This window comes from Pyrgilauda ruficollis, unplaced genomic scaffold, assembly GCF_017590135.1.
Source record: "Pyrgilauda ruficollis isolate IOZ18807 unplaced genomic scaffold, ASM1759013v1 scaffold22, whole genome shotgun sequence".
Taxonomy (NCBI): domain Eukaryota; kingdom Metazoa; phylum Chordata; class Aves; order Passeriformes; family Passeridae; genus Pyrgilauda; species Pyrgilauda ruficollis.
The window spans coordinates 6,178,633-6,205,828 of NW_024521428.1; the positions used below are offsets into that span (position 1 = coordinate 6,178,633).

At 37.2% G+C, this 27,196-nt stretch overlaps 1 protein-coding gene across 1 annotated transcript in view; it reads right to left on the minus strand.

The window, feature by feature from the left end:
* The window catches only part of OCA2 (OCA2 melanosomal transmembrane protein), a 159,892-nt gene that overhangs the window by 82,525 nt on the left and 50,171 nt on the right, over positions 1 to 27,196 (minus strand). The window contains 5 exon segments of the mRNA XM_041468525.1: positions 11,040 to 11,172; positions 20,165 to 20,303; positions 23,858 to 23,982; positions 25,259 to 25,315; positions 26,418 to 26,483. Coding sequence (XP_041324459.1) covers positions 11,040 to 11,172; positions 20,165 to 20,303; positions 23,858 to 23,982; positions 25,259 to 25,315; positions 26,418 to 26,483 — 520 coding nt within the window.

Below are 27,196 nucleotides of genomic sequence, written 5' to 3' on the forward strand. Positions count from 1 at the left end.
ATTGCATCAATGTGAAGTCCAACACGTATGAAACCAGGGACGGGTAAAATATGCGTAATGTGCTCTGGACTCAAAGCTGTTAAAGCTGTTGGGATGGTTTTCCAACACATTTCCACTCAGGAAGATGCTTTTGTCATTCATTTTGCAGAGCTGAAGTGAATGAAAAATTAATAGAAATTTTTCAAAATTTTAAATAAATTAACCACAAAGTCTTTTTTCAAAGAAAAAGAAGTACTGTCTTCAAATGCTTGCAAACATCTCCAACAAGCTTAAGGGCTAAAATTGTAGCCCATTCATTTTTCAACAGAAAACAAACTGTCAGTATACATTATTATACTGCCAAGAGATACCAGCTCCCTGTGTAGTCAGGAATTACAGCAAATGCTCCTTCATGGTATTCAAAACAGACAGCATGTTTCCATTCACTCTGTGTTCATACAAGCAATTTTATCTATGTAAGGCAAAAGTGAAATCTGGCACTGTTTTATGGAATAACATTTAATAGTATTTTAAAGGTTTCCTAAGAGGATTTAACTCTTAGGCACAGAAAATATGTGTAAACACAGCAACCATCACTTTCAGGCTGACCTGGATGATATCTGATCCTGTGTAAATTCAGACAGACTGATTAACACTTTGAAATCAGACTCCAGAATCTCCTCAGAAATTTCAATCCTTTTTGATTATTTTTTTCCCTGTACCATTGAGGCCTTGGAGAATGACGAAAAAACATGTGTTCCTGTTCAAGAAGGATGTCAAACTGGGCATGCCAAAAAACCCTTTGAATTTTACAGGAAATCACTAAAGAAATAAAATCAGAATATTCACTCAGAAACTGTCCGTGCAAATGTTTCCTGTTGAAGCAACGGGATGTTTCCTCACCCTTCTTTTCTGTTCCACTCAAGTTTCATGTCATTGAAGACAATATGTCAAGAATCCAAGGTTTTATATTTTAAGATTCCTGTTCAATCAGCAAGTTGCTCTTGTTCTGAAAATGGATGTGTAATGCTTTACATCATGTAAACAAGCAATAAGAATTATTTATTTTAAAAATATTTAGTTACATAAGAAAAATTTAAACACATTTTGATGTAGGCAGTGATGTTAACATTTTATGCTGCAACCCTCTAGAAGGTGATACCTGCTATCAAATATGTTCAATACACCAGTTTCCTTTACAAGTATTCATAATGATAATGCAGAGTGAATCTTATAAAGATTGACCATGAGAAGGAATTAGACTCAACAAAACTCAAACATTTAATAACGAAATTGTGCCCAGAGTCTGAATGGTTGACACAGAAGAAAGGGATTTGAAAAGCATATGACATACATCTTGTATGGTTTGTGTCTATAGATCTGCACACATCTGTCAAAGTGGTAATGCTTGCCTAAATTTTACAGTGTAAGACCACAAATACAAATTCACACTGTCAAAATCCAGTTTATACCTCAACCACAGATTCCAAAAATATGCCAAATCAACCACTTTCCTTTGTAATATATTTGGTGGTTCTTGCCAGAAGCATAATCTGGAACAAAATTATATTACAATACGGATAGGTCTTGCTTATCAAAGGATCCACGTGACTTCTGGCCATCATTTATTTTTGCATTAACATTTGTGAGACACAGATATAACAGGAGTAATTTTCCACTCACAGAGAGGGGAAAAAAGGCCTTTCTGTACTGCATTCTTATGTGATTTTTTGAGTGAATATGACTGCAGCTTTGAAACTGTTATCAGTCCAAGGGAAAGAGTGTGTTTTGTTTTTTTCTATGGCAAAGGCTCATGAAGCATGAGCAACCACTTTGCTGTTCTTCTTCCCTACAGTTTGTCTTTTCTGCAACAACTTTTCTGATGACATCTGTTCATCCTGCCATAGCATTTCTCCCCATCCTTTCCAAGTGGAATTTCACCAAGGGTTTAGTTGATAGAGGGAAGTTGAATCATTCACCACCTAAATGAGATGCAAGTACTCCACAGTTATTTTCATACAGAGAATCTCTGTCTTCCCTCCTTCAGAAAGAGGCAGCTATCATCCCTGTATCTGTGCCACAAACAAATCCACAGAGTGGAAAGCAGCATGACTTGTGTTGCAGATTCCTGTTCCACACTTGAAATGCCCTGGGTCTAATCTCCATGTTGAGCAAAGTTGGACTGGTGCTTTGTGATTTGCCTTAAAAAACGCATGCGTGTCTTCACACGGCTTTGATTGTGCCTTTATGTACAGCAAGTGCATGCTTGATTTTTCAGTCATTAGTTTTCCAAACATCCCAAGGATTTGAACATCCGAATTGCTGTAGAGTTAACTTCAGAGCAAACTGTACTTGGAAAATTATAACAGTTGATACAACTTCTATGCCACAACCCCTGTTGCAGTAATGATTTGCACAGAGGTTTTCTAGGTCATCCCACAGAATGTTTCTCCTACTTCTCTTTCAAGCACACTCTTATTGTTAATAGTCCATTGTGGTATCAGGTGATACATATTTATTAGAAGCAGTGCTTTTTTGAAGGAAAAATAATGCAGAAACCTGAAGTCAGCAACAACAATTAACATGGCCAAAGTCCTTTGGGTCTTGCCATACTTTTCCCAGTTCATAACTGTAAAACCATTTAGGCAGCAACCCCCAGAGTCTGGGACCATCTGATATATCATGACATAATGTGTTATACATGGACAAGGGTTTAATGCAACCACAGAGTCTTATCAATCATTTGGAAATTACGGCCAAGACAGCACAAGGGCAGCATTTGGCTGCCACTGAATAGAATCACAGGCTAGTCTCACACTCAGTTTCTCCATGTCCATAAGTTCTTGTCCCCACCTCAGATGAGATCTAATGGTTATATTACACCAGAGTGAGCTCTCTCCACACACTTTTCCAGCCCAATCCACAGGGTTTTTGTAGGGTTAGCCTTAGGTGGATCAGCCTTCTATCTGATGTAACCTACCCCTGTCAGGTCTATTGCCAGTAACTGACATGGTGAGTCTGTAGTATGGCAGTTCCTCATTAAAGCAGCTAAATTAACATTTGACTGCAACCATAGCACCAGTAGCCAAAGTGATAGAAGCAAAGCTGTTTAGTATGCACTGATCTGGAGCACAAAAAGATAGGAGGGCTGCAGCTCAGCTCAGTCAGAGAATTCAGCTCATTATGATAATTAAAACCTTTGTGAATGCCATACATTCATAAAGCCCACGAGGCACTACAGCAATATACCTAGCATTATTATTTCCAAAGAGAAAATTTTAAAAAAATCTCTATTTCTAACAAGAAAATATTAATTTTTAGCTTAGTTATAGGATCAAATAAAGGCTCCTCAAACATGTAAACCCTATGCTGCTAATCTGTTCTGACTTTGTTATTGATCATATTTGCCCTGGAAACCACAAACATTACATCCTGGACCCACTGAGTTTAACAAAATCTCAGCTGCTGACCTGGACTGTGACAGTTTAGATAAAATTTCTTCATTTTAGAAAATATTCTTTATTTGAAAACTGCATATTATTTCTGCAATCTGACAATTAATAGTCAGATTGATTTTCACTTGAGTAATCACACATTCCCTCCTATCCAGCTGCCAATAACAAAGAAGACATCCTCAAAAACTGAGTGTAATTAATTCCCAGTCTCAGAATCTGAAAAGGCCAGTTTTGTTAATTGAAGATACTCAGAAGAGCATGACCAACCTTGATGAGATGATAAGAATTATCATTAAATGACAATTTTCAACTTGCATGTGTACTAACCACATAAACTATCTTTTTGCAAGCAACACAAGTTTGCACTGCTGGGCTGTATCTAACAGCATTCAAAGCACGTTCATCTGAATATTTGTTTAGCTTTTTTCTCCACATGTTACTGTAGCTTACCTATTTTCAGTAAAGCTATTGTTTTTCATAGCCAAATTCTCAAAATGAGAATATTTCTGTTTAAATGCTAACTGTAAAGCAAATTAAGCATCATGAATTCTAGCTTAACTAGTAATAGTAATATCTATAACTTTTAGTAATTTTTAAATCCCTCATATTATGTAACCAATCTTCTAAGCATTATTAGATGATGTCATCTCTATTTTGGAAGGGCAGAAACTAAATCCAAAATTTGAAACTGATGAGTAGAAAAAATTCACTTTGAGGGATATTCCAGCTCAAACACTTATGCCTCTCTCCTAGAGGCAGCACACCCCAACAGGACACAAGCATGAGGATCTAAATCTAGAAAAAACAAGAAACAAAACAAAACAAGCAAACAAAAAAACCCACCCTGGAATATTCTTGTTTTTATTCCTTTGAATAGTACAGTTGGTCAATAGTGGATAAAGGTAAGCACAGGTATAAATATTGCAGGGTCTTTGAAACTACATCAAAACATGTTTTGCCTTATTCAGCTAAATAGATGCAAAGGAACACAAGAAATGTGCACAATGCTGCATAAAGCAGTACAGAGAATTTATATAAGCTTTTCAACTCAGCATGTTGTCTGAGGCCCCATTTGGTCATAAAGGCACCTAATGCCAGCTCAGCTACCCAGCATGGGATTGCATCCATCACATAGGAATTACAGGGCATCCTCATCCCGCAGCAGAGCAGCTGGAGCCTGGGCAGAAAATCACAAAGCTCATCATTTTGAACACCTAAATTAATCATCAGAATTCATCTTCCAAGCAAGCTGGAGCAGGCTGCAGCAGGCCCACAAAAGAATCTACAACATCACAAGCCTACCCCTGATTTTATGGGAATAGTCAATTTAGTGTGTGTATGATGATCACATAGGACTCAGATGGAGTAATCCACAGGTGAGTTAGAGCTCTCATTACATTTCAGGATGGTTGATAGAGATATACGTTAACCTTCAGTTGGCTTCTTCCTGAATGACAGGTTGGATATTTCTCTTTCAGGTAACGTGGGCTCTGATCTCATCTCTGGGTAAGTCAGACTTTAGAGACACAAACTTATTTTAGTGCTAGTCTATTTGCCATCAGTTACATCTACGGCAATTCCCCATCTTTTAAAAGCAGCAACCTGAAGGTATTTAAGTTCTCTGCATGCTCATTAGTACTTGCTTAATGTGCTTAAAATTCTTCATTCTGTTACACTGAGAATGGGACAAGGAAGTCAAGGGTCAAGTATTTTGAGCATGAATTTATCTAAAATTCTACTCTAGCTTGTTTCAGGAAATTTTTCTCAGGTGTGAAATCTAGAAATATAACTCCAGCTTACTATCAAATCGTTTTCATTCAGACTGCCAGACTTGCCAATGAAAACAAATTTTGCTGATGTCTTCCATTAAACTACAAGTCTCTCTTGGGAAAAAAGCAACCTCTCTTAAATTCACTGCACTTTGCTCAAACACAAATAGATATGTATCCAATCCCAAAACATTTAGCACAAAATGTAACTACTGCTGATATCCTTTCAGTATGAGAAAAAGGGGCACAAGTCACTACTTAGAGATGGTATTCCCAAGGATAAGGAAAAAAGAACCATAAAAAGATAAAGCCTCAAAAGGACAACAGTCTTTTGGAGTATTTCAAAAGATAATGCCTCTTCTAATGCTTTTAACAGGACAAGATGAAGAGCAAAACAATGCAGCCTACTTCAGACTCACCCTAACTTTTATCAATGGTTTAGAAGTAAAAATGGTGACTAATACAATGAACCCACTTTGATAAATGAAAATAGCAGAGCAATTAAAAATCTGCCAAGCTTACACTTGTATTTGAAACACCATCACAGTGAAAGCTTTCTGCAGCAAATAAACACAGATAATATGTTACGTAGAACTGAACAGCTGTTTTAAGCTCTGTTTATTAGGAAGACCTTATGAACTTCAGAGCCATGAAAGTGAAAAACTTTGTCACAGCTTCACCCAAACACTGTTAATGGAAAGGCCGTGCCTTGCCAACCACTGTATGTGCAATCCTTTCACAACTGAGGTCTGGATACAAAAACAGAGGGGCACAGAAGCTGTAAAAGAAACAGGAGCTAGCACTAAGTTTTTCCCTCCCATCAGTGATTTTCCAGTACTCATTCCTTCTATAAAAAATGAGTATAATAAATTGTCAGGTGCTGCTCTATTGATTCAGAATGACACTATATTATACCTTCTTTCTGCATAAGACAGCTAAAGTAATATTACAGCTGCCTTATTGTGATGGCTACATTATCAATGCACTAAGCAAATAATATGAGATTGTCATATTCTCCTTGTTTTGCAATGTCAGAATACTATTTTTATCATCTGAAGACAAGAAGAGGCAGATCAATGTTTTTCTTTTTCCAAGGGGAATACTCTACCAACTCCAAAGCAGTTCAAAATACATATACAGGAATTAAAGCATAAAATTATTGAAAATATTTAAAAATACAAAAAATCTTCAATCTGTGGCAAGTAAATAACTGTTCTTCTTTTCATTCCTGATCATCAAGAGAGCTTATTGAAGGTGCAATAACAAAAGACAGCTTTTGATTTGCACTTTCAAACATAAAGCCATGGCTGTGGTAGATCCTGATATATTATCCAAAAAGGACTAAAAACAGTGTCTGAAGGGACGTTAAGACTATCTAGTTTGTTTGAGACTGAAAGTCTTACTGCTCTTTCAAATAAAAGACACAATATGTATCAGAAAGATACTTATCAGAAAGATACATACCAGAAAGATACCCAGAGCATTCATAAGAAAGCTGCACCTTTTAGTTCAGCCTGCTAACACACACAGTAGGAAAGTTAAAATGTTAACTATTCACTATTCGGTGCTAATATCTACAACTGGATTGCAGAGAAGAGAGAAAAAGAGACCACACAAAAAAACCAACACACATTTTACTGTCCACATTGTCAAGGTTTAAAAATATTCCCCGTAAAATCCAATGAAATTAGCGTTTTAGGTGAGGACAGCAGAGTGTAGTGCATATTGCAAAACTCCCATTCAGACTGAGTTTAAAGTATTGAAATATTCCTTTCTTTGGACATTATAAAATAAATATGTCTTCATAAACTGCTTGCTACTTTCCTCACTTGAACCAGCTTCCAAGTGAGGACAGGCCATTACTTCCAACACCACATTAAATACCAACTATGCTTTACTGGCAGTTAGTAAAATACCTACATAGGCACAGATGCACCTCAGGACAGAGATTTGTCAATTTACTTAATTCAGCTACATCACTGATATACCTTTCACTGATTCTAGCAAGAAATGGTTCCTGAAGTTACAAATATGTTACTAGCAAAAACAGGAATATAGGGTGCTCTTTGACCCTGAGCGGCACAGATACAGATGTTACACTACGCCTTATCCTGGGTGCCCTCTGAGTCCCTGCAGTGTCCTTGTGGCCCTAGACATAACCATTACTTTATGTCAGCTTTTTGCATTTCAAAATGTCAGGCACTAAGTATTGTGGTTTTCTTCCAAGTCATCACAGTGGTTCTTTCTCTCCTCCTATCCCTTTTCTTCTCTTTGACAACATCTGTAGAGCTTCACGTGGAAAAAAGAAACAGATTTGCTCACTCATCTGGTTACCGCATTTCCCGTTGTGGGAAACAGCTCTGTGTTTTTCACACATTAAGCACTTTACGTATGACTATGATTAATTAATTCCTTCTGCTGTCAGCTTTACATGCTGACTCTCATACTACCATCAGTATTTTCCCAGCTGCTGCAGACAGAGTTACACCAGAGGGAATAACATGCTTCCCCCTCTCCTGCTATTACCACCCCCGCTTAAAGGGCGGATGTCTTTCAGCCAGTGAAAAAGTTGGAAAAAGGAGCAAGCAACAAAGTAGAAATGGGGAGCTGGTGCCAAAGTTGTGCTAAGAGAAAGCTCTTCCTCTCTGGCAAAAATGGCCAGTATAATAATATTTGTCACCAGAACATGTGCCACCCACTCTCCTGGGGATAGCAACCTTGCCAAACACTGAGGTCCATGTCTCTACAGCTTGACAGCTGAGACATAATAATGTATTGTTACACTTCCCAGGAACTAAGTAATGTATTCTTAACCCTTAAAGGAAGAAAAAACTTTGGTTTCATGTTTTCAGAGTGGCAGTTGAAATGGTAAATTTAATTCCTCTTACACTCAGATATTATTTCCCTTACATATTCTTTTGTGGAAGTGTACATACATACAAACTTTTCAAACTTTCTCAGCTTACTCTTCTAGCCCTAGCATCTTTTGCTGCATCACACAGAACAAGGAGCAGGTTTATCAGCTAAAAGACATGCTCAAGAAAGTCCTCAAAAATCCCTTCGTTCTTAAAGAACATCAGATTTTCTCTCTGATGGATGAGTTCTTCAAGGTCTTCTCTTTTGTTAGTTACCCTGCTTAAAGCCACTGCTGGTAGACAGTGGTTCCTGGGGAAAGAACAGGGATTTTTACTGCAGCAGAGGTGCTGCAAATCAGTCTGAAATCCAACAGATTAAAAATACTGGTAATATATAGTGTTGAAATTAATATGTATCTTCATAAATTAAAAATGTATCTTCATAATAAGAGCATTGTCCGTTTTTAAAATTCATACAAATCCATTTTAATCATCTGTGTATCCTAAAGCAGCAGGAAAAAAAAGCTTAAAGTACATGGTGCACAGGGATAAAAACAAAATCTAGGGAGAATAACATACCAATTAAATCTCACATAACTTGTTTAATTGCTAATTGAGGGCAAGGTGAGGAAAGACTGGTATTTAGTTGATTAAAACAGCTGCTTCAAACAAGCCATTTGAAGTTATCACAGAACCATTTCAACTGGAGATGAAAGGACTCCCGGAAGCACCTTGGAGGCCATTCTGCAAATCCAAACCATGACAGCTATCTCCTAATGGAGCTGTATTGGTCTCTTTCTTTCTCTTCCCCTCTCACAGAAATTTTCAATGGAAAGAGTAGCTCTTCAGCATTTGCTGTAACTGAACAGCTCCTGATTAGGTTTGCAGCAAAGGACAAGCAGCTGATGATGAGAACGCATGGTATACTGACTGGGAGACTGCTAAATCTGAACAGACTAAGGTGCAAGCAACAAAGATTACCAAGACATTATATGAAGGGAATATGCTTGCCAGTGTTTCACTACTACAGTGTTTCACTGGCAGAAATAGTGTGTCAGTGAATAAACTGTACTATTCAGAGTAATTTTAAAAAATTTCATTACATACTTTATTTCTTAAAAATTCAAAACATATGCTTTAAAATTTTATAGACAAAAGGTGAAAAAGCAGCAACTCCATGTTCTAAAATATATATTTATAAAATAATGCTATTATATTGGGATCAATACTGTTGACAATTGGAATAATTAATTTTCTCGATGGCTTTTTTGAAAAATCATCCTTTGTAGGATCACAGGGAAAGAGTCTAAGCATGTTAGGGTCTGAGTTAATTTCTTTATTTCTTTTACTCTCTGGATAAGTCCTCTAAGGGTGCAGAAAGCCTCAGCAGTTTTAAAACGAAAATGCCTACCTCACACCAGACAGATATATAGAAGAAAGAGAAATTCTCCTTAAATGTCTTAGAAAACAGTTAATATAATATCTAGAACACATCAGAAATATTTTTGATCTAAATTCTGGGAAAGACTTTGGCCTTTAGCAATACAAACAGGCAAGCTGAGTGCACCTTGTGCTAAACAGACACCAAAGTCAAAACTTTGTCTTTGACAAAAGTCTTCACAAGGTCTTCCTAAGCAGGGAAATTTCTTCTCTTGTTTTTCTATCAGATGGGATTCGAGACACATGGTATAATCTACTGAGGAGAGGACTGTCACTCCTGGCTTTTAATAAAACCATAATCCTAAAGCAGATTTCCCCTGGAACAAGACAAGGTACTACAGGTACTACTTCTTTTGCCTAAATGAGATACCTATCATGAAAGTCTCTGCCACAGTTAGTCACCTTGGGGTCTCCTTATAAGAGAAAAGTAAACTTTTAAGGCCTGCAATATATCTCTTCTAGCATAGACAGCTCCATTAGTCTTGAAAAGCACTTATCTTTCTCCACAGACAACAAATGAAGCCAAGGTACATCAACAGTATCCGAAGTCGTCCTCTCCGTGATAAACAGATGCCACACACACACAGACAGAGACATCGTACAGCACTTTAAAACATGTGTTGAATGGTCAGTGCAAGCCTGGATCTTAAGTCTTCTGCAGCCAAAGGTGAAACAAGCATCAGTCCCAAGGAAGAAACAGTTATTCTCAACTGTCTTTGTACAAAGCTTGCTAATAAATTATACTTACTGAAGTATTTCTTACCTTGTAAAGAAATTGTGAACATTTTGGGGGTTAGTATTAAATTTCAGTGCTGAAAGAGAAGCCCTAGAACAATGATAAAACTTCAAAATGACTGAATTGAAAAACATGAAAGCATGAAGACAAAGAGGTACTGACACAGTCGACAGTCATTGAAACAGCTTTAAGAAGACTTCTAGAGACTATTGAGGTGAGTGACATAAAAAGATTCAGTTCTATGGAATTGTAGAAATTATGCACCAGAGAAATTTAGGGTAGGAAGAGCCACAGAGGCAAGCTGGGGAGGACTTGAAAAGTTCTGCTTTGATTAATTGTCTTTCACTGACCACAGACCAGTAAAAGATTGCTGAAAAATTCAATGGAAGAAAGTCATCAGCAAGGGAATACATCAGTGCACTATGTTTGTCGTAAGGGAAACCTGGGATATTTGTAAATCTAGGCTGTGAACTCAGCACCTTAAGCAGATATTATTTGTTGCAACACAGAACATCCTGATACTCATGCCTAAGGCTATAATGAATGATGAAAAATATACCTGCAAATTTTGTAAGATATTTAATAATTAGTGTCAAAACCTCAGCATCAGAAAAACATCCAGTTCTAAAAATCAGAAAATACCACAAATAAAAATAAAATATGAATTATTGGTTGAAAATTAATGTTCAGATAGTGAGGAGGGTGGGCACTTCCATCTGAAGACACCATTGTAGTAGACCTTACCCAGTTTCCATTTAGCACATATTCGGTGTTACAATATAACTTTTTTCACACTCACACTTACCAACAATTTCACTTGGCTCCTTATTGTAAAGTTTTTTGTTCCAGTAAAGAAGTCTGAGGAAAGGAAAGGAGACCAGAACAACAAGGCAGATACCCAAAAACATATGCCCTGTGAAGGCTGCAAAATCCAATCCCTGAAAATAAAAACAAAAACCTAAATTAAAATTCACTTATTTTTCTATATTACCCACAGGGAAAAGAATTCAGCTTTATGTATGCTAACAATCAATAATAAATATAAAGCAACATAGCAAGTTCCAAGTACAGTATCTGCTGTATTTCATCTGTTTCAAGGAGACAAGCCACATTAAAATTTAATTCAAAGAACTAAAACATTGCATTACAAGTTACTCTGAAACACACCTACTGTTCCTGAAATGTACAGTAAAAAAACCCAAACTGAATCATTAACTTTTATTTCTCACTTAAATCACTTTAAATTCATTTCAAATCACTCAAAGTCTCAGAAATAGTTGAATTTTAATTACCAGATTTTGTCTTAAACTGGTGAAAACAGAAATGCTTACAATAATTCTATCTGAACAATTCTTCTACAATAAAAGTATTACAAGTCAATATTGTGTTTATTCTTCTTTCTTGTTAATAAATTAACACATTTGTTTATATTTTACAGAATGAAACCTTTTAATGAAGAGGTTTTAAAAAAGGTTAAGCAGAATGTATTAAAACGCTGAACGCATTAATTGCTTTCAAGCAATAAGGATGAACAGTGACAGCTTGTCCTAAAACTTTGAAGCTAGCCATGCTGTGAGTAGGACATTGGACTAGATGACCTCTGGGGTCCCTTTTAATTGATTTATTACATTTTTCCATACTGCACACATTGTAGTGGATCAGGGTTAGCCTTTGGACTGGGCTTTCTGAAGTAGCCATGACTCGCCTATCCAAAAGAAGTTACCTAAGAAGCTCCAAGGAGGATCACATTCAAGTAGTCTGGTAGGAGGGAACTGTTTTATATCCAAAAAACAGAGGTTGTCTGAACTGGTGACCCCAGCAGAGCAGACCTGTGACACCTGGAATAAAGCATGGTTCAAGCCCTGGATAGTCCAGGTTGTCCCAGCTGAATTTTCAGAGCACTCACTGATTTCCCAGAGACTCTGAAAAGTTAATTGGTCTCACTGTGACACACCACTCTGTCTCTATTGTTCCCTGATTTTTAACTGAGTTTCCTATAGGTCCTTTGGTAAATCCAATGCATATTAAAAACAGCTTCCCTTGTAGTATCAGCAATAGCTGATACTACCTCCAGTGTGTTTACACTATTGGGAACTTACTGCTTTAAATGTGTGTTCTTCTGTATTGTCAAATGCTAAAAGAATTTATGTGGAAATTTCCTAGTTGAAATGTCTCTGGTTCAAAAAAAGGAAGCAAAAGTTTCTCTATTGCACCACAGGGCATAATAAAAAGACACATAACACAAGAAACCGATGACAGTCATAAAGAACTTTCATAGCCAGATAAAGATTGGTGCTCTTTGGCAAAAAAAAAATCCATAGCTTGCAGACAGTCAAATAAATCTCAAACCATAAATATGCAGACCTAGGATTAGAATTTGATCCTATTAAAATACAGGTTTAAGCTTCCTGAGGTAATGTCATCCCTACTTGCTATTTAATAGTATATTCCTTGACTCTTCTACTCTCCAGACACTAAAAGGTGAAATTGTACCTGTCCATTTGCTGGCCTTTTGCTGTAACTTAGCTAGAGCCATTGCTTTTATGAAAGCAGAAGGAAGATTCTTCAGGAACTGGAATGAGATTATTCTAAGAATTGGACAGAAAAAAAGTGACACCACAAAGAAAAATACTGTACCTTCATTCAGTTTGCCTACAAAGTAGGTCAGCCACTTAGGTGTCTGACATCTCTGTAAGACAGTTTTTACAAATCAGTTTTTACAGAGATTGGCCTCTGGGCATCAAGTTAAGATTCAGAGCTACAGGAGACATTTCTATGAGGGATGAAAACAACCTTCATAACTCTAGTAAATTTACAAAGGAATAAAAAAAGAATTCCTGCAAAGGCTCGGTGTTTGTGAGACCAGCCCCCCCAAAGTATATAAACTCCATATCCCCATGTTGATTTCCTTAATGAAAAGCATTGACAACAAATTGACAAAAAAAAATCTATCTGAATACAAATATATCTAAATATATCTAATATATCTAAATATAAATCTATCTGAACCCCTCTATATATGAGTTGCCTCTAAGATTATAGCCAAAAAAGAAAGATCATAAAATTTTGGCCAGAAAAATAAGAACTTTAAACCTCAAAAGTTGAACTGGTTTTAGTTCAGAAATTTTCCAACTTTGACAGCATGCTATTAAACAAGTCAAGAAGTATGCAAAATCATTATTCAGTTTTGTATGGTCTCTAAAATGGCAAAATGAGGTTGGAAGCCAAAATTATTTAAGCTGTAAAAACACTGAAGCTACACCAGCCAAAACACAAATGCCTAAACCTAACTGGAAAAAAAGAACTATCTGCTGAAAGAAAAACTACTGGAAAACAGGTGGTTGAAGAGCAACAAAGTAGTTAGGATCATACTCAATACAGAATTACCAGAATGAGGAAAATTACTTTTGCACTCAGACTAGTCTTACAAAAAAAGCAGTGGAGATGAAACTTTTCTTAGGCTGGCCAGCTACCAGGCCAATTATGATGCAGAAATTCTCTGTAGAGAGAATTGAAGATAAATGCATGTAAGAAGTAAATAAATGAAATGCAAGTAAATGCAATGTAAGAAGTAAAAAAACAAAGATAAATAGGAGCCCCATGAATTCTTGGTAACCCTCAAGTTTAAATATGTGATGTCTTCGTCACATATTAAAGGATCTTGACTTTAAGTATATTATGCAAATAAACACAAATACAAGAAGTCACTTGCCTTTACATTTTTATTATCACACCTATTTCAAAGGAAAAAGAATTGTGTCTGGTCCCTGAAATGCCACGATGCAAAGGTTTCTCAAAAAGTACAGCACAAGAAATACGTCACTTGAAACCCACAAAATTAATTTCTCGATGAAGAAAATCACCTCAACCTAGAAGGCCGAATAAAATGCTGAGGGTGAGAAGGAGGTCTCAGGTCTGACTCATAGTTGAAAGGAATTGAAATGAGATAGAGATCACAATACCCTGGAAAAAAAATCAGGATTAACACAGCTTCATGACATAAGAGCTGACGTAGATAAGCCTTGAAAGTGATTTGCAGACACCATCACAAGAAGAAAAAAAAAAATTCTACCAGATTTTTTGGCATCCTGCCCAAGAGCTTACCCAAACTTTTCAGAGGGAGTAGCTTGGCTGAGATTTGGGATTTTGTTAAAGTTCATAATATCAGCACATTGATCTTTCATATCTCTGAGATCCCTGGTGAAAAAGAAAACATGCTGCTTTGCTCCTACTGCAGAACACAGAACAGCTTTCCACTTCAGCTGAAACAAATTGTTTTCTAACATGGAGTGTGCCTATTTCTGGACAGAAAATAGTCACAAAAAAAATCCTTGCATGACAGGATTGTCGGTAATAATGTGAAATTGGAGTCAGTTCTCTTCCCATCCCTTGCTCCTGGCTTTCCTCCCCATTACCTCCTTGCATTGATCCAGAGACAGCGAGTGAAAATGAATCCTGATGATCACTAGCCTTGGACAGCTAATGCCCTGTAGCCTTGAGGAGGCTGAGGACTACCAAGTGCACTACTTTTTATGGCTGATATCAGAAAGGCTGAAATACAGTGAAATACAGAGGGTTGCCCTGCCTGATGCTTTGGGCTGGGTGCTTAGCACCAGCCTCTCTGCAGCACAGGGAATGTGTTTTCAGGGAGAAACAAGGCTGATTTCACACCAGGCATTGTCAGATAGCTGGTAGCCAGCTGGCAGCCTCTTGGAGAACTTTAAGAGACTAAAGAGTTTTCACTGTACCACAGATACCATAGATGCAGCAGAGGATACCAAGGTCATGGCACCGTTGCTTCACCAGTTGCCCTGTTCCTTTTCCCACACCCCAGAAAGGACAGAAACGTCTCCACAGAGCCTACAGTCCTACCCTTTGTGGCTGTGGATAGCACATTTTATACCTCCTGAGTCTTCTGCGCTGCTGGGGCCAGGATGCAGCATTGTAAAAAAGCATTAAAGTGCTCACCATGTCTCCTGCATACAACAAAAATTCATTTTCACAAAGATTTTCTTTTCCTGCACAATAGACTGGAATAGAATTGACATGAACAATAGGCAAGAAACATTTTTCTTCCAGGAGATTTCAATCTATGAGATAAATACAAAACACGCTTCAAATGTCCCTTACTTGAGGCTATGATGATCGTGTCAAATTCCTCCTGTTCCCCAGTCAAGAGAAAATTTAAAGATTTTGTTTTAGCAAGACAACAGCCTAAAGGTTCCACTGCCTACGGATTCAGAGCTGAAACAGAGTGGGCATCTTTCCTTGGTTTATAGTTTAAAATGCAAATATGAAATTGATATATTTGATTTAAGAGGAAGTATCATATTGTTTTCATAAAATTCTAGCTTTCTATAATCTTTATTTTTTTTCATTGCTTCTGGAGATGTTAAATTAAATTCTAGCAAGTCAGACCTTTCCACAAGAAATCTGCCTATTTAGAGCAATGAGAAAGCAAAAATTATAGCTGTGTGCAGCAATTTGGGGAGCAGCAAGTACTGTGTTTTGTAGCCAGAATGCCCTTTACTTAATATTTTAAAACTAATAAAATGAAGAAGAGCAAGAGTATTATTATTTCTACACTGGCTTAAACATCCCTTCTAGCTGAGTGACTGAGATCTACATTGTCTCTCATGGGAGCTGCTCATGATGTCACTGAGCCAGAAATCACTGATGGTCTAACCCAGTTACATGAAGATAATGTTTATTTGAGACATTGATGAACCTCCTTTTTGTGTTACATTATGTTGTTTAGTGATTACTACATGCATGGGTGGCAAAAATTCTGAAGTCAGATGTAAGCCCATACATTTTACTTCATGCATTTTACCTAAGTGTAATTTTCTCTTGAGAAAAGGAATCAATCAAACATCAACAGAAGGGGTAGAGTTCTACAAATTGATTAAAAGTTTTAACAAGCTTGTATCCAGCAAACTCAAAAAAAATAGCCTACTAAACTATGGGAATCCGTTTTACCAGTGCTTGAAATATCTTTAAAGCTTCACATATAGGATTTTCTCTTTTTTTTTTTTTTCAGAAGTACCTACTTTCATTCATAAACTTTTTGGTACCACAATTTCTCATTAAATATAACCAACTAATATCACATCATGCTAAATTCCATCATGAAGGCTGAAAGTCTCTAAAAGGCAGCACAGGAAAACCTGATGTGTGTCAATTTCCCAGGAAATTCCTTTTAAATGGCAGGAATAATTCTGAGTGGTATGCTGAAACCCCCAAATCCTCATCAGACATCAGATTAACAGCACAAGCTTTATCACGTGCTAACAAAAACAATAAATAAAAGGTGTTAAACAAATAAGTAACCCAGTGTCTAGCATATGCTAAAACTGCCTTTGCTCTTATCATTATGCAGATTTAGCTTGGACACACCAGTGCACATGTTCACTATCACTACATTCACAGCATCATTTTGCTCTGCAGACCTATTTGCCATCCGTTCTTTAAAGAACTGGGAATCACACCCTGTGCTTAGAGCACAGCAACTTCTGATCTCAAAAGTGTGTTTGTAGAAGTCTGTGAAGCTCCCAAACACAGAAGATTTGCTGTCCAACTCTTCTGGGAGCAAGGACCATATCCAGCTGGTTCATGCTCTATTGTACATATAAACATGGAGTTCCCAAAGTCTGAAGCCCATATCTCTTCAAAATAAAAATATAATTTTGTTAACAGCAGCACTCAATAATAAAACATTAAAATGTTTTCTATTCACTAAACAAGTTTTCCATTTGGTCTTATCCTAAAATCAAAACATAAATGCTGTTTTGTGAAAATTCTTCCCACTCCAACTAAGAACAACCAAGAGCACAACAAATCTTCTTTTCCTATTATGCAAACATTCCACTGATTCCAGTCATGATGGTAGGGAATATGTCAGGATTGTAAATTAACAGCAGCTACAAAGAAAATATCCTTTTGACATTCATTTGCATCTCAAGACAAGGAAAGAGACTTATCGCTACATTTTAATGAGCAAAATGTTACAAAAATCTTATTTATTCAAACATGGCTTAAATAAAATACTTTTAATATGATGTTAGTTTTCTCCAGAAGCTAGGGAGAAAAGTCTCTCCAGCAACACAGTAAACAGAAAGTAAAGCATTTCTGACACTATAACCAGATAACAGCACCCAAAGTAACAAGGCTGCATTCCATTTCATATTGATATAAAAACCAAGGATTCCTACAAAAGTGTAAACTTGCACAATATTTTACTTGAATACTTTTAGAGGTTGATTTAAAGCAGTAAAAGTTCAGGAATACTGGTAAAATTCTCCTCCTGATAGCACCTAAATAAAGTAGAAAACCAAATCATCTACATAGGACAGTTCAGTATTCAACTTCCTGCAGGGGCAGTTGTCCAAGTTCTCCTGTACTTACTATGCAAAAATGACACTGAGAAGGAAGTACAAGAGAATGAAAAGAAGAATTTCAACAAAAAATATCAAGTGAAAAAAACTTCTAGAACTCCTAGAATGTCCAAAAACATGAGCATAATGCTAAAAAGAGGTAGAAACCAAGTATATACTATAGAAAACACCATAATAGAAATTATAAAATATACTGCATGAAGGAGTCTTTCTAAGATGTCATTAATGCATTCAAGAACTTTTACCTCTGAAACAGTTTTAAAAAAAAAAGTAATAAAATAAATTTTATTCAGTACTAATGTGGTAGGCTCCCCATGCATTTTAGACACAAAACTGTGCTAGCTCATGTAACCCTTCTGCACAGCACCCTTTACTAGAAGTAGTTTCAGAAACAAGAAAGAAAGGTCTATATTTCTCCTTCTGATCAAAAGAGAGCATGCAGGAGCAGGTGGACAAAATTAGGAATGCAGCTATTAGTTCAACAGCTCAGACTGTAACAGGCCAGATGGTCCAGCTCCCCCTCTGACCTCTCTTGGCTGGCCCCAGCCAGCACTCTCCCAGGCAAATCTCCTTTAGAAGGGTTGAGCTCTGAGCAGTGAGGACATACCCCAGTTCATGGCACTCTGCCTCAGGACCAAGGATAGGTCTTTCACCCTCTTTTATCTATATACATAGATATAACAACTGAGAATATAGAAAAGAAGCAACGTGAATTCTATGGCCCTGTGTTGAACTTAATATTACGTTGTTATTTCTGTGATGCAGCAGATGATCTGGAAATAATCCAGACTGAAAACATCTGGAAAGATTTTTGTGCTTGTTTCAGATACAGAATTTGCTATAATGTCATATTTGCCAGGGTACTTATACATCTCCTAAAAATATCAATAGCTCAAAGAAGAAAAATGTAACATGGTTTCTTTTTAATTGCGATTGTTTAATTATCTCCCATGTTTATAGCCACTTTTAAAGGTTCTACAGAAATGATGAGTTTCTGAGTATTTAGGAAAATGACCTGCATGGCAAGTGATAATTACTCTCTTTTTGATCAGAAGTTTTAGATAGGTGCACCGATTTCATATCTAAAATTTAAAACTTAGCTATCAAGTTCTCAGCTAACAATCAATACTACAGTCTTCAAAGTTACCATCCAAACTAGCTAACTGCAGTACATTTCAAATATTTTGATGGTAAACATTCAGTTTATTGAATACTACAAACTTTCAAAGATCTTTCCCAACATGGACAGTACTCAATTATTTTGAGTGCATTCAGTTAATTAGAAGAGATCTTTCTTTCACAGAGCAATAGAAACATAAGGGATGCCAAATGAAAAAAAAAAACAATACATAAACTTAGGATTTTATACTATAATTCCCTCTCCACTTGCACAGTTGTTTTTACACTAACTCAATGAATACTAAATTTCTTTGGATTTTTTTTTTTTGGGGGGGGGGGAGGTTCTGGCCAAAACAGAAAGTTCATCCCTGGTGTCCTTATAGATGTGCCCATTACATTACTGCCCCTTCCATGGCGCTGCTTGTTGGTGAGGAGAAGGGCAGATCTGCCCCATGCCAGGAGGGGCTGCCCCTTGCATCCTGAGCAGACTGCCTCCCTGCTGCCCCACAGCACACCAGGGAAAAGGGATGGGAGATGGTGCCAGAGGCAGAAGGAAGACTTGATGCCCTGTTCAGGGGTAGCTGAAAGCACAGAAAACTCAGCAAACTCAGCTCCATGCTGATGCTGAGGGCTGCAAACACTTGCCAGCAGTGCCACAGCCACTCCACAGAGCAGACACATCTATGTGGGTGGGAAGAAATGGTGGGACTGGGATGCTCCTGCTTGCTGGTTCACGTCCTGCAGTCCCACCCAGCACCAGCCACCATAGCTTTCACCTTGGCACCAGGCACCCAGCAAACAATAGGACAGCCAAGAGTTGGAAGCTAAAATCTGTCTCTGCAGCCTGGAGATAGCAAAACATTGTCAGGAGGAGGGAGCCAGCTGCAGCCTGTGCTGCATGGGAGAAGCACCCATCCTCCTCTCACACCCCACACCCCCTTGGGGTGTGCTTGAAGGACAAAGTGCCTCACGTGTGTCATGGCTCTGCAGGGGCAAAGAAACCTCTCTGTAAAATGTTGAATTGAATGAATATTTAACTTTTGAGAGAAAACCTATACTGAAAAAAATGGATGGATTTTTATTTTAACTTTGCACAAGTTTTTTCAACTTGTTGCCCTGTCTGCAGCCCTCCGTTGTTCTTCTTTCCTCACTTTGCCATTGATAAGGAAATCCTCACCAACAACAAAAAAAAGGAAACTGGTATTCTCAGTCTAGATCAAAATGTCTATTCTTCATCGCTATTTTGTCCCCAAAAGATCACTCTCTTCTGTCTGATCATCCTACTAAAAAGAAGTAGCATGGCAAAAATAGTCCATTATGTTCTGTTTACATGGCTGTCTGGGGGAAGAGAAGGATCAACATCACATAAGTCAACACCACTACTTAATTTTAGTAGCCAAATAACTGCAGTACATACCCTCTTCCTCAGCTCCTGCTTTGAAACAATAATCACATTTGGAGGATCCCCAACAGCAGTGGCAGCCCCCCCAATATTTGTGAAGATTACTTCCGCAATCAGGACGTGCCTAGGATCAAGATTAAGTACTTCACAGAGCCTGCAGTGTAAAGATAATGAAATTAACTTCTTATCCCATGGATAAAGTACCTTAAATATTAAAATGCACAAAAATTACAAAATGCAGTCATTTCACAGACAAATGGTAGGATTTAAAGCATAATGTGTCAATAAATGCTATGTTAAAGCATTTATTGTGCCAGAGTAATTATAACAATGTAAATAAAAAATTATAGATTTTCTTTACATTTAAAATGCAGTTATTAATGCCTACAAAACTGATGCATTTTTAAAGGCATTTAATTAAAAGTAGTCAACTATTACAAGAATTGGACTACACAAAAAGTAGCATTCCAAATTTTCAGTGTGGTACACCTTCTGAAACCATGGGCCTTAAGCTGCAGTGATCTGTGGAAAACTATTCTGGTCAACCACGGGCTCTGCACTCAGCCACACTGATTAACTTTCTTATGGGAAGCAGTGGTAGAGGATTGTGCAGGCTGCCTATTAGCCATGAATCATCTATTAGAGACTTCAGCTTTCAGGCCAGGTTTATTCTGTTTATTCTGTTTCTATTTTCCTCCTTCTTTAAAGCTTGCTCATGAGTATTTCTATTTGGGATGAAACAAGAGCAGAAAATACACATTCCTTGTGGTTAAGTTTTTTTTTAAAAAATGTTTCAGTTCAAATATATTTAACACTTTTTTGGTAGGATGCTTCTTTGATAAGGAAAAGTAAATTGCTCCTTTAATAAGAGGCACGTTAAAGTGCTCTGACAAACACTGGGGTTGACTCAGTAACCTCATGATCCATTTGAACTCGGAGCCCACTTATACAGAGTAATCTTCACACAGATTACTCCAACTCACAAATTACATTTACGCACACACCCACATAATCCGCTCTGTCCTGAAGTACATGTTTGACTTTAAACTCAGGCTCTGGTAATAAAAGCTGAACATTAAGTCACACCTAAGCACTTTGGAGTAAGAAACAACTCCTTTCCTACTCACAACTTATCAAAAGGTTGCTCCAGTATGTAAAGATGGAGGCCACATATAAATTGTTGTCCCCTATATCTCATAGTAGATGGGGGAAAGAGAGTGCAGGAAGAATGCTTTCTCACTGCAATGCTCTCACATATTTCCCTGAAAGAAGGGTTGGACTTCACTGTTTAGCCCAAGTTTGTGTTAGTAAAACTGACATTTCACAGAGAAAAGAATATTGCAAAAAAGCTTAACCTGATTCACTTACACTATCACTAAGAGTGTCAATTTAAAACTCAGGAAAAACACTGTCAGATGGCATATATATCAGCACATAAAAACTCTGGAAAATAATAACTGTGCAAAAATACGCTATTTCCTCAGCAGCATGAAATCATTCAGTTAAAGGGTACTTTGTAGCACAACTGGTCCAAATGTATCAATTGTGGTACAAGACCATAATTGTGTGTGCAATTTTGACTCCATTGCTCCTTGATTTCCCAGTATTTCAAAATATAAACTAAACTTTTCTTTAGTGACTCTTTCTTTTTGATGTGTCTAGTGGTATTTTAAAAACAGAACCCTAAAGTAAGAAAAGGCTAAGCCCAAAGTGTAAAACCATCAGAACATCTTAGCTAGACGGCAGGATCACAGTTCCTCAGTTTACTTATCCTGGTTATATAATTCCTCATGTGTAAAAACATTAGCCTTTTCCACTTCCCAATAACAAAATATCTTGAAAATAAGCAACAGCTACAAGGAGGTAGTTATTACCTTTTTCAGCAGGTTACTACAAAATGCAGAGTGAAACAAGTATCATGTTTTAGGCCTTATCATAGGAAATATAAACCCTAATGTTCGCAGAGACAGTACAATTTTCTGCAAGCCTTATCTCCATGGCAATGGAGACTGCACAGTGCAACACAGTGAAGCTGTAGACAATGGCAGTAAGATAAAAAAGAAAATGACCCCCAGCATGAAGCTTTTTGAAGCAGGCAATTATTTGGTTTTAGTAGGTGAGATAAAATTTTATTTTAGTTTTGATAGTGATTCAAATACAAATGTTTCCCACATACTGAGTTTCCCCTTCTTCAGTGTTACAGGCTCATTTAGTATAAAACAAAAGGACTTTGTATATATTTAGTACAAAAGTCCATTACTTAAAGATGGCTACAAAGGCAGAGGCTCTCCCTTCACAAAGATCCACATGGAGAAGACAAGAGGCAACAAGTACAATGGAGAGATTTCACCTCAACATAAGACAAACAATTTATGGTGAAAACAGTTAACCACTGGAAAAAAACCTCCCCAGGGATGTGGTAGAGTCCCCATCACCAGAGGTTTTCATGATGTAATTGAAGAGAGTGACAGAAAATCTCATCTAGGCTTCCTTTCCCCTGAAAGGTTGGAACAGATGGCCTTTCGAGGTCCCTTCAACCTGGGCTATTCTAGGATTCTTTGAAAACAGAATAAATGTTACCGTAGCTCTGACTGTGAAGAGCTTTTTATGCTACATTGACTTCTGGATTTCAATCCATTCCCAAATTATATTTATCCAAAATATTCTGTAACACAGCTAAAGAAAAATTGGTGTTTAATAGCTCCAGTGCTGCTTGCTGCTAGAAATGCAATTATTGATTAGGGTACGGCAAAGCCATCTCTTTAAAATATAATTGGACAGAAGACAAATGAGCTTTCATTCACCAGCTGTTTCCAGTCTAGAATAAATTTTACTTGCAAAATTGGTTTTTACTGCTTTACACTGCATTTTAAAGAGGGGGCATATCTTAATAGAATTTTGTGTACTTTAATGTGATAATGACTGCAAGCATTACATCTCTCAGAATCATTTCTAAAATACACTAGATCTTTCCAAAACTGAACTGGATTAAACAGATTTGCCTGACCAGACACAGGTTAAATTCAGGTTAAACAGTAATTTATAATCCCACACTGATTAAATGTAGTTGCATATAACATGTTATTAATTTACAGATATCTGGAGTAATTAAATTCATGGTTGTCTGCTCAAAGTTCAAAATATCTAATCTGAAACTGTGCAATTAACCAGTAGCCATCTCAATGACATGATCACCAACAGGAATAAAATTCAGATTCTCAGATTCAAGAAAAAGCTGTTAGATGAAATATGGACTTTTTAAAAATTTATTTGTCACTAATATTAGAAGGGATAACAACTTCACTAAAACATAAATTACTATTAAGATTGTATACAAAATTCAGTCAGCAAAGAATAAAGCAGATTTAATTTAATAATTTTGCCTGGTTTACAGCAAAAAAAATTCATCTACCAGGGAGCATTTGGTGCAATATGCTATTGCCATTGAGATATGAAGACAACCCTGAACAGTTAGCTGCCAAGGCAGTGTTCACATGTTTCAGATATGTGCTCAGTATTAATGCAAAGGCAAAAGGCAACCCATCCCTCTGAAAGTGCTAGCTTTTTATTCTACTACAATAAGAATATTTGAAGTTCTAATTTCCATTTAAATTATTAAGAAAACCTCCAAACAAGTATTTTGCAGACTTGTCTACTACTGATTGCTGGCTATAAAAGACCAAGTCCAAATCCATAACAATAAAATACCTTATGGTTACTGGAGTAAAGAGCAGCATAGTGGTAACATTGTCCAAAAATGCAGAAAGAATTGCAGCAATAAGGCACAGAAGCGTAATCATGGCCCACACCTTGCCTCGAGAGAACCGATAAGCCTAGGAAAAACAAACAGAAGCAAAATTAATGGACTACATCACTCCAGCTTAGACTTCAAAAAATTTTAGATAAAGCAACTTGATCAAAGTCGAGCAACGAGCTCAGAGCATTTACTATTCCTTTACTATTACTCCAACAGCGCCCTCTCCAATACAAAATAATTTGGCAGGAAAATAATTCATGGAAGTGGGCAAACAATCCCATCATGAAACAAAGCAACAAGTCTGAAGAAACACCATGCTCTGCTGCCAGTCATAAAGGGGGTCAGTGGCAGGAGAAGGACTGTGCCCCCATCTTCTGCCTGCATGCCCAGGTGGACTAACAGGCTTTAGACCTCCCTTCCTCTCCACACCTGGGACACATTCCCCATCCTCAGAGCAACACTGCTGGAGTTAGTCCAGAGGAGGGCCACAAACATGATCAAAACACTGGAGCACCTCTCATACAAGAACAAGCTGGAACAGATCCGAGTTATTCAGCCTGGCGAAGAGAAGGCTCCAGGGTCACCTTACAGTGCGTCTCAGCACCTAAAGAGGGACAATAAGACAGCTAAGGGGGCAGACTTTGGGCAAGGGTATGTAGTGATAGGAGAAGAGGGATTGGCTTTAAACTGAGAGAGTAGGCTTAGATTAGATGCTAGTTAGAAATACTTTACTGTGAGGGTGGTGAGACTACAACAGGTTACTCAGAGAAGTTTTTTGTGCCCCATCTCAGGAAGTGTTCAAGTCCAGGCTGAATGGGGTTTTAAGAAACCTGCTCTAGTGGAAGGTGTCCTTGCCCATGGCAGGGGGATTGGAACAAGATTATTAAGGTTTCTTCCAACCCAAACCGTTCTCTAATTCTATGGCTGTGATTCTATGAATTACACTTTTCATGTAAACTTTTGTTCTGCTACTGTGCAAAGGTGTGTGGCCACTTTTCAGAAAGTTAATGATAGTTCCCTGCCCCACTGCCAGGCATAAATAGAGAGTTCAGCTACAGCAGAACTGCAGTCCTGGGGAAATCAGTGAAATATTCAGCTTAATAGCGTACAAATGCTTGTGCACCCTACTGGGGACCTTTAACATTCTCCTGTGGCAACAGAATTGCTTTAAGGGCTTCCTTTCATCCACAAAGGATTTTTCCAGTATTACAACATGACCACTGTCATTTCTAATATGATAAGTATACACTGACCTTAGAAGGGCTCTTTAAAGATCATGCTTGGTGTGACAGATTTGAATAAATACTAACTTAATAAATCTAGAAATACTTATAAGTACCAAAGAAACCCACCTTTACTGCACAGTAGTCAAAGAATCCAGTCTCTGAAAATATGGCCACTAAAACCATCTGCCAAAAGATGAGGAAAAATATAATCACTTGGAACTGATATATAAAAGTAATTGAATTATTACTCAAAACTAAAGCAAAGCAGTTTGTGATACTGACAAATGGACTTCTTATCTGACACAGCTTTGAGAATCTAATCACCCTTATATTAGAATATTCACTACAGCTGCCAGATGTCTCTAGTTAATGCATCATATGGTGAAATATACTTCTCAATATAAGCAGTCTGTAAATGTCATATGAGTCTGGTTGAATTTTATTTGTAGTGACTAAGTGGGCATCATACATTAAGTGCTCAATGTATCTCCCTTGTATCATTAATCAAGAAGAACCAATAAGTGTGTTTGCTCTACAGAGCACAGAAGATAGTGGCTTCAAGGAATGCTTGCATTTTCCCACATCTGGGAGGTCTCCTGTCCTTCTTTGCTCCTGTCTCCTGTCTTTGCTCTAAACAGATTTTTTTTTTTTTTTTACTTTCTTATTCTGTGGGGAATGCAAGGAGAAAGGACCAGTGTCCCAGTGTCAAGAAATAAGAAAAGCTCAGAATGAAACCAGATAATTGTAATTTTGTCTCTGTATATTTTGTGTTAGAGTCTAATAGCACTTGGACAATACTTTTTACCACAAATAGCTCCGGGCAAAGTGATCAAAATAATATATTATTAAAATCTCATCAGATATTTTTTCTCAATTTCTGGCTTGCTTTTTTGTAGCTTCAGAAAAAACAGTGAGACAGGAAACAACTCTTCCAGCAGAGTGTGTTTGAGGAAGGCTTCGAATAAACAAAATTTAAAAGAAAAATGAGAGTGATAATACTTGGCCCTTAAACAGGTCTTTCTGTTTATAAATCCCAAGGATGTTTTTAGCATGTTGTCAATACAACTTCACAGATTAAAAAAAAAAAAATAGAAAAGGATCAACATTTCAAAAGACTTTTTCAGAGGTCTGATCCTCATCCTTTTTGGTAAATTCCTTAAGACACAAATGTTTGTCATAAGTCATCTGAGTGAAATACAATTAACAAAATGTTCTAAAAGGAAACATCTCTATACTGAATGTGATTATTTCGGCACATTTAGAGCAAAAGATACATTTTAGTTACCATTCCAAACAATAATGCCAGTGTCTCATAGTCAATCCACTCCACCACTTTGACCATACTTGGCCTCTGCAATCAAAAAATACAATTACGAGTGAATGCCACCTAACTTGTGATTAGCTATGACTTATAAACTCCACTTAATTGATGAACCATTTTAATAAATTTGATGGAAATTAATAAGTGTTCCTACAAGCTACATAAAAAGGACTCCTTATTATTGCCATTACTACTATTATTATTATTACTAATTCAAAGTACTGCTGGCATCCTAAGTTGGTCATTATCAGGCTATTGGTCAGTCTAGTTGTTCCTTACTTAACATTACAGAAATAAAAGATAACCAAATTGCATTGTACACTGCAGTTCCCTTTCTGGTAAAAGAACAAAAACATGCTACTTCACCTGTGAACAAACTGGAGGGTATTAAAGGGAACTTAGTAATGATGTGGTTATCAGAACAACCGAGAAAGTCAATCTGATGTTTGACTATATATCAACGAAAGTAAGCAGCAGGAGAAACAAAAGGGTTGGAACATGCAGGCATAAGATGTAATTATTTAGGGTAGTATAAAGTAGTGTATTTCCATTTAGGTTCGCTTGGTCGCCTAACATTACTGAAAATAACAGTGTTAAACTAATGCTGGATTAAGCTGAAAATAGTTGCAGCCAGCTTCCTGCAAATCAGAACAAAAAAGCATCAACTGACGTTTTTGTACTCCCCTTGTCTACACATTATCTGACCTCTTTTCCCACCCCAGTATCTGTCCTACCATTTCTTT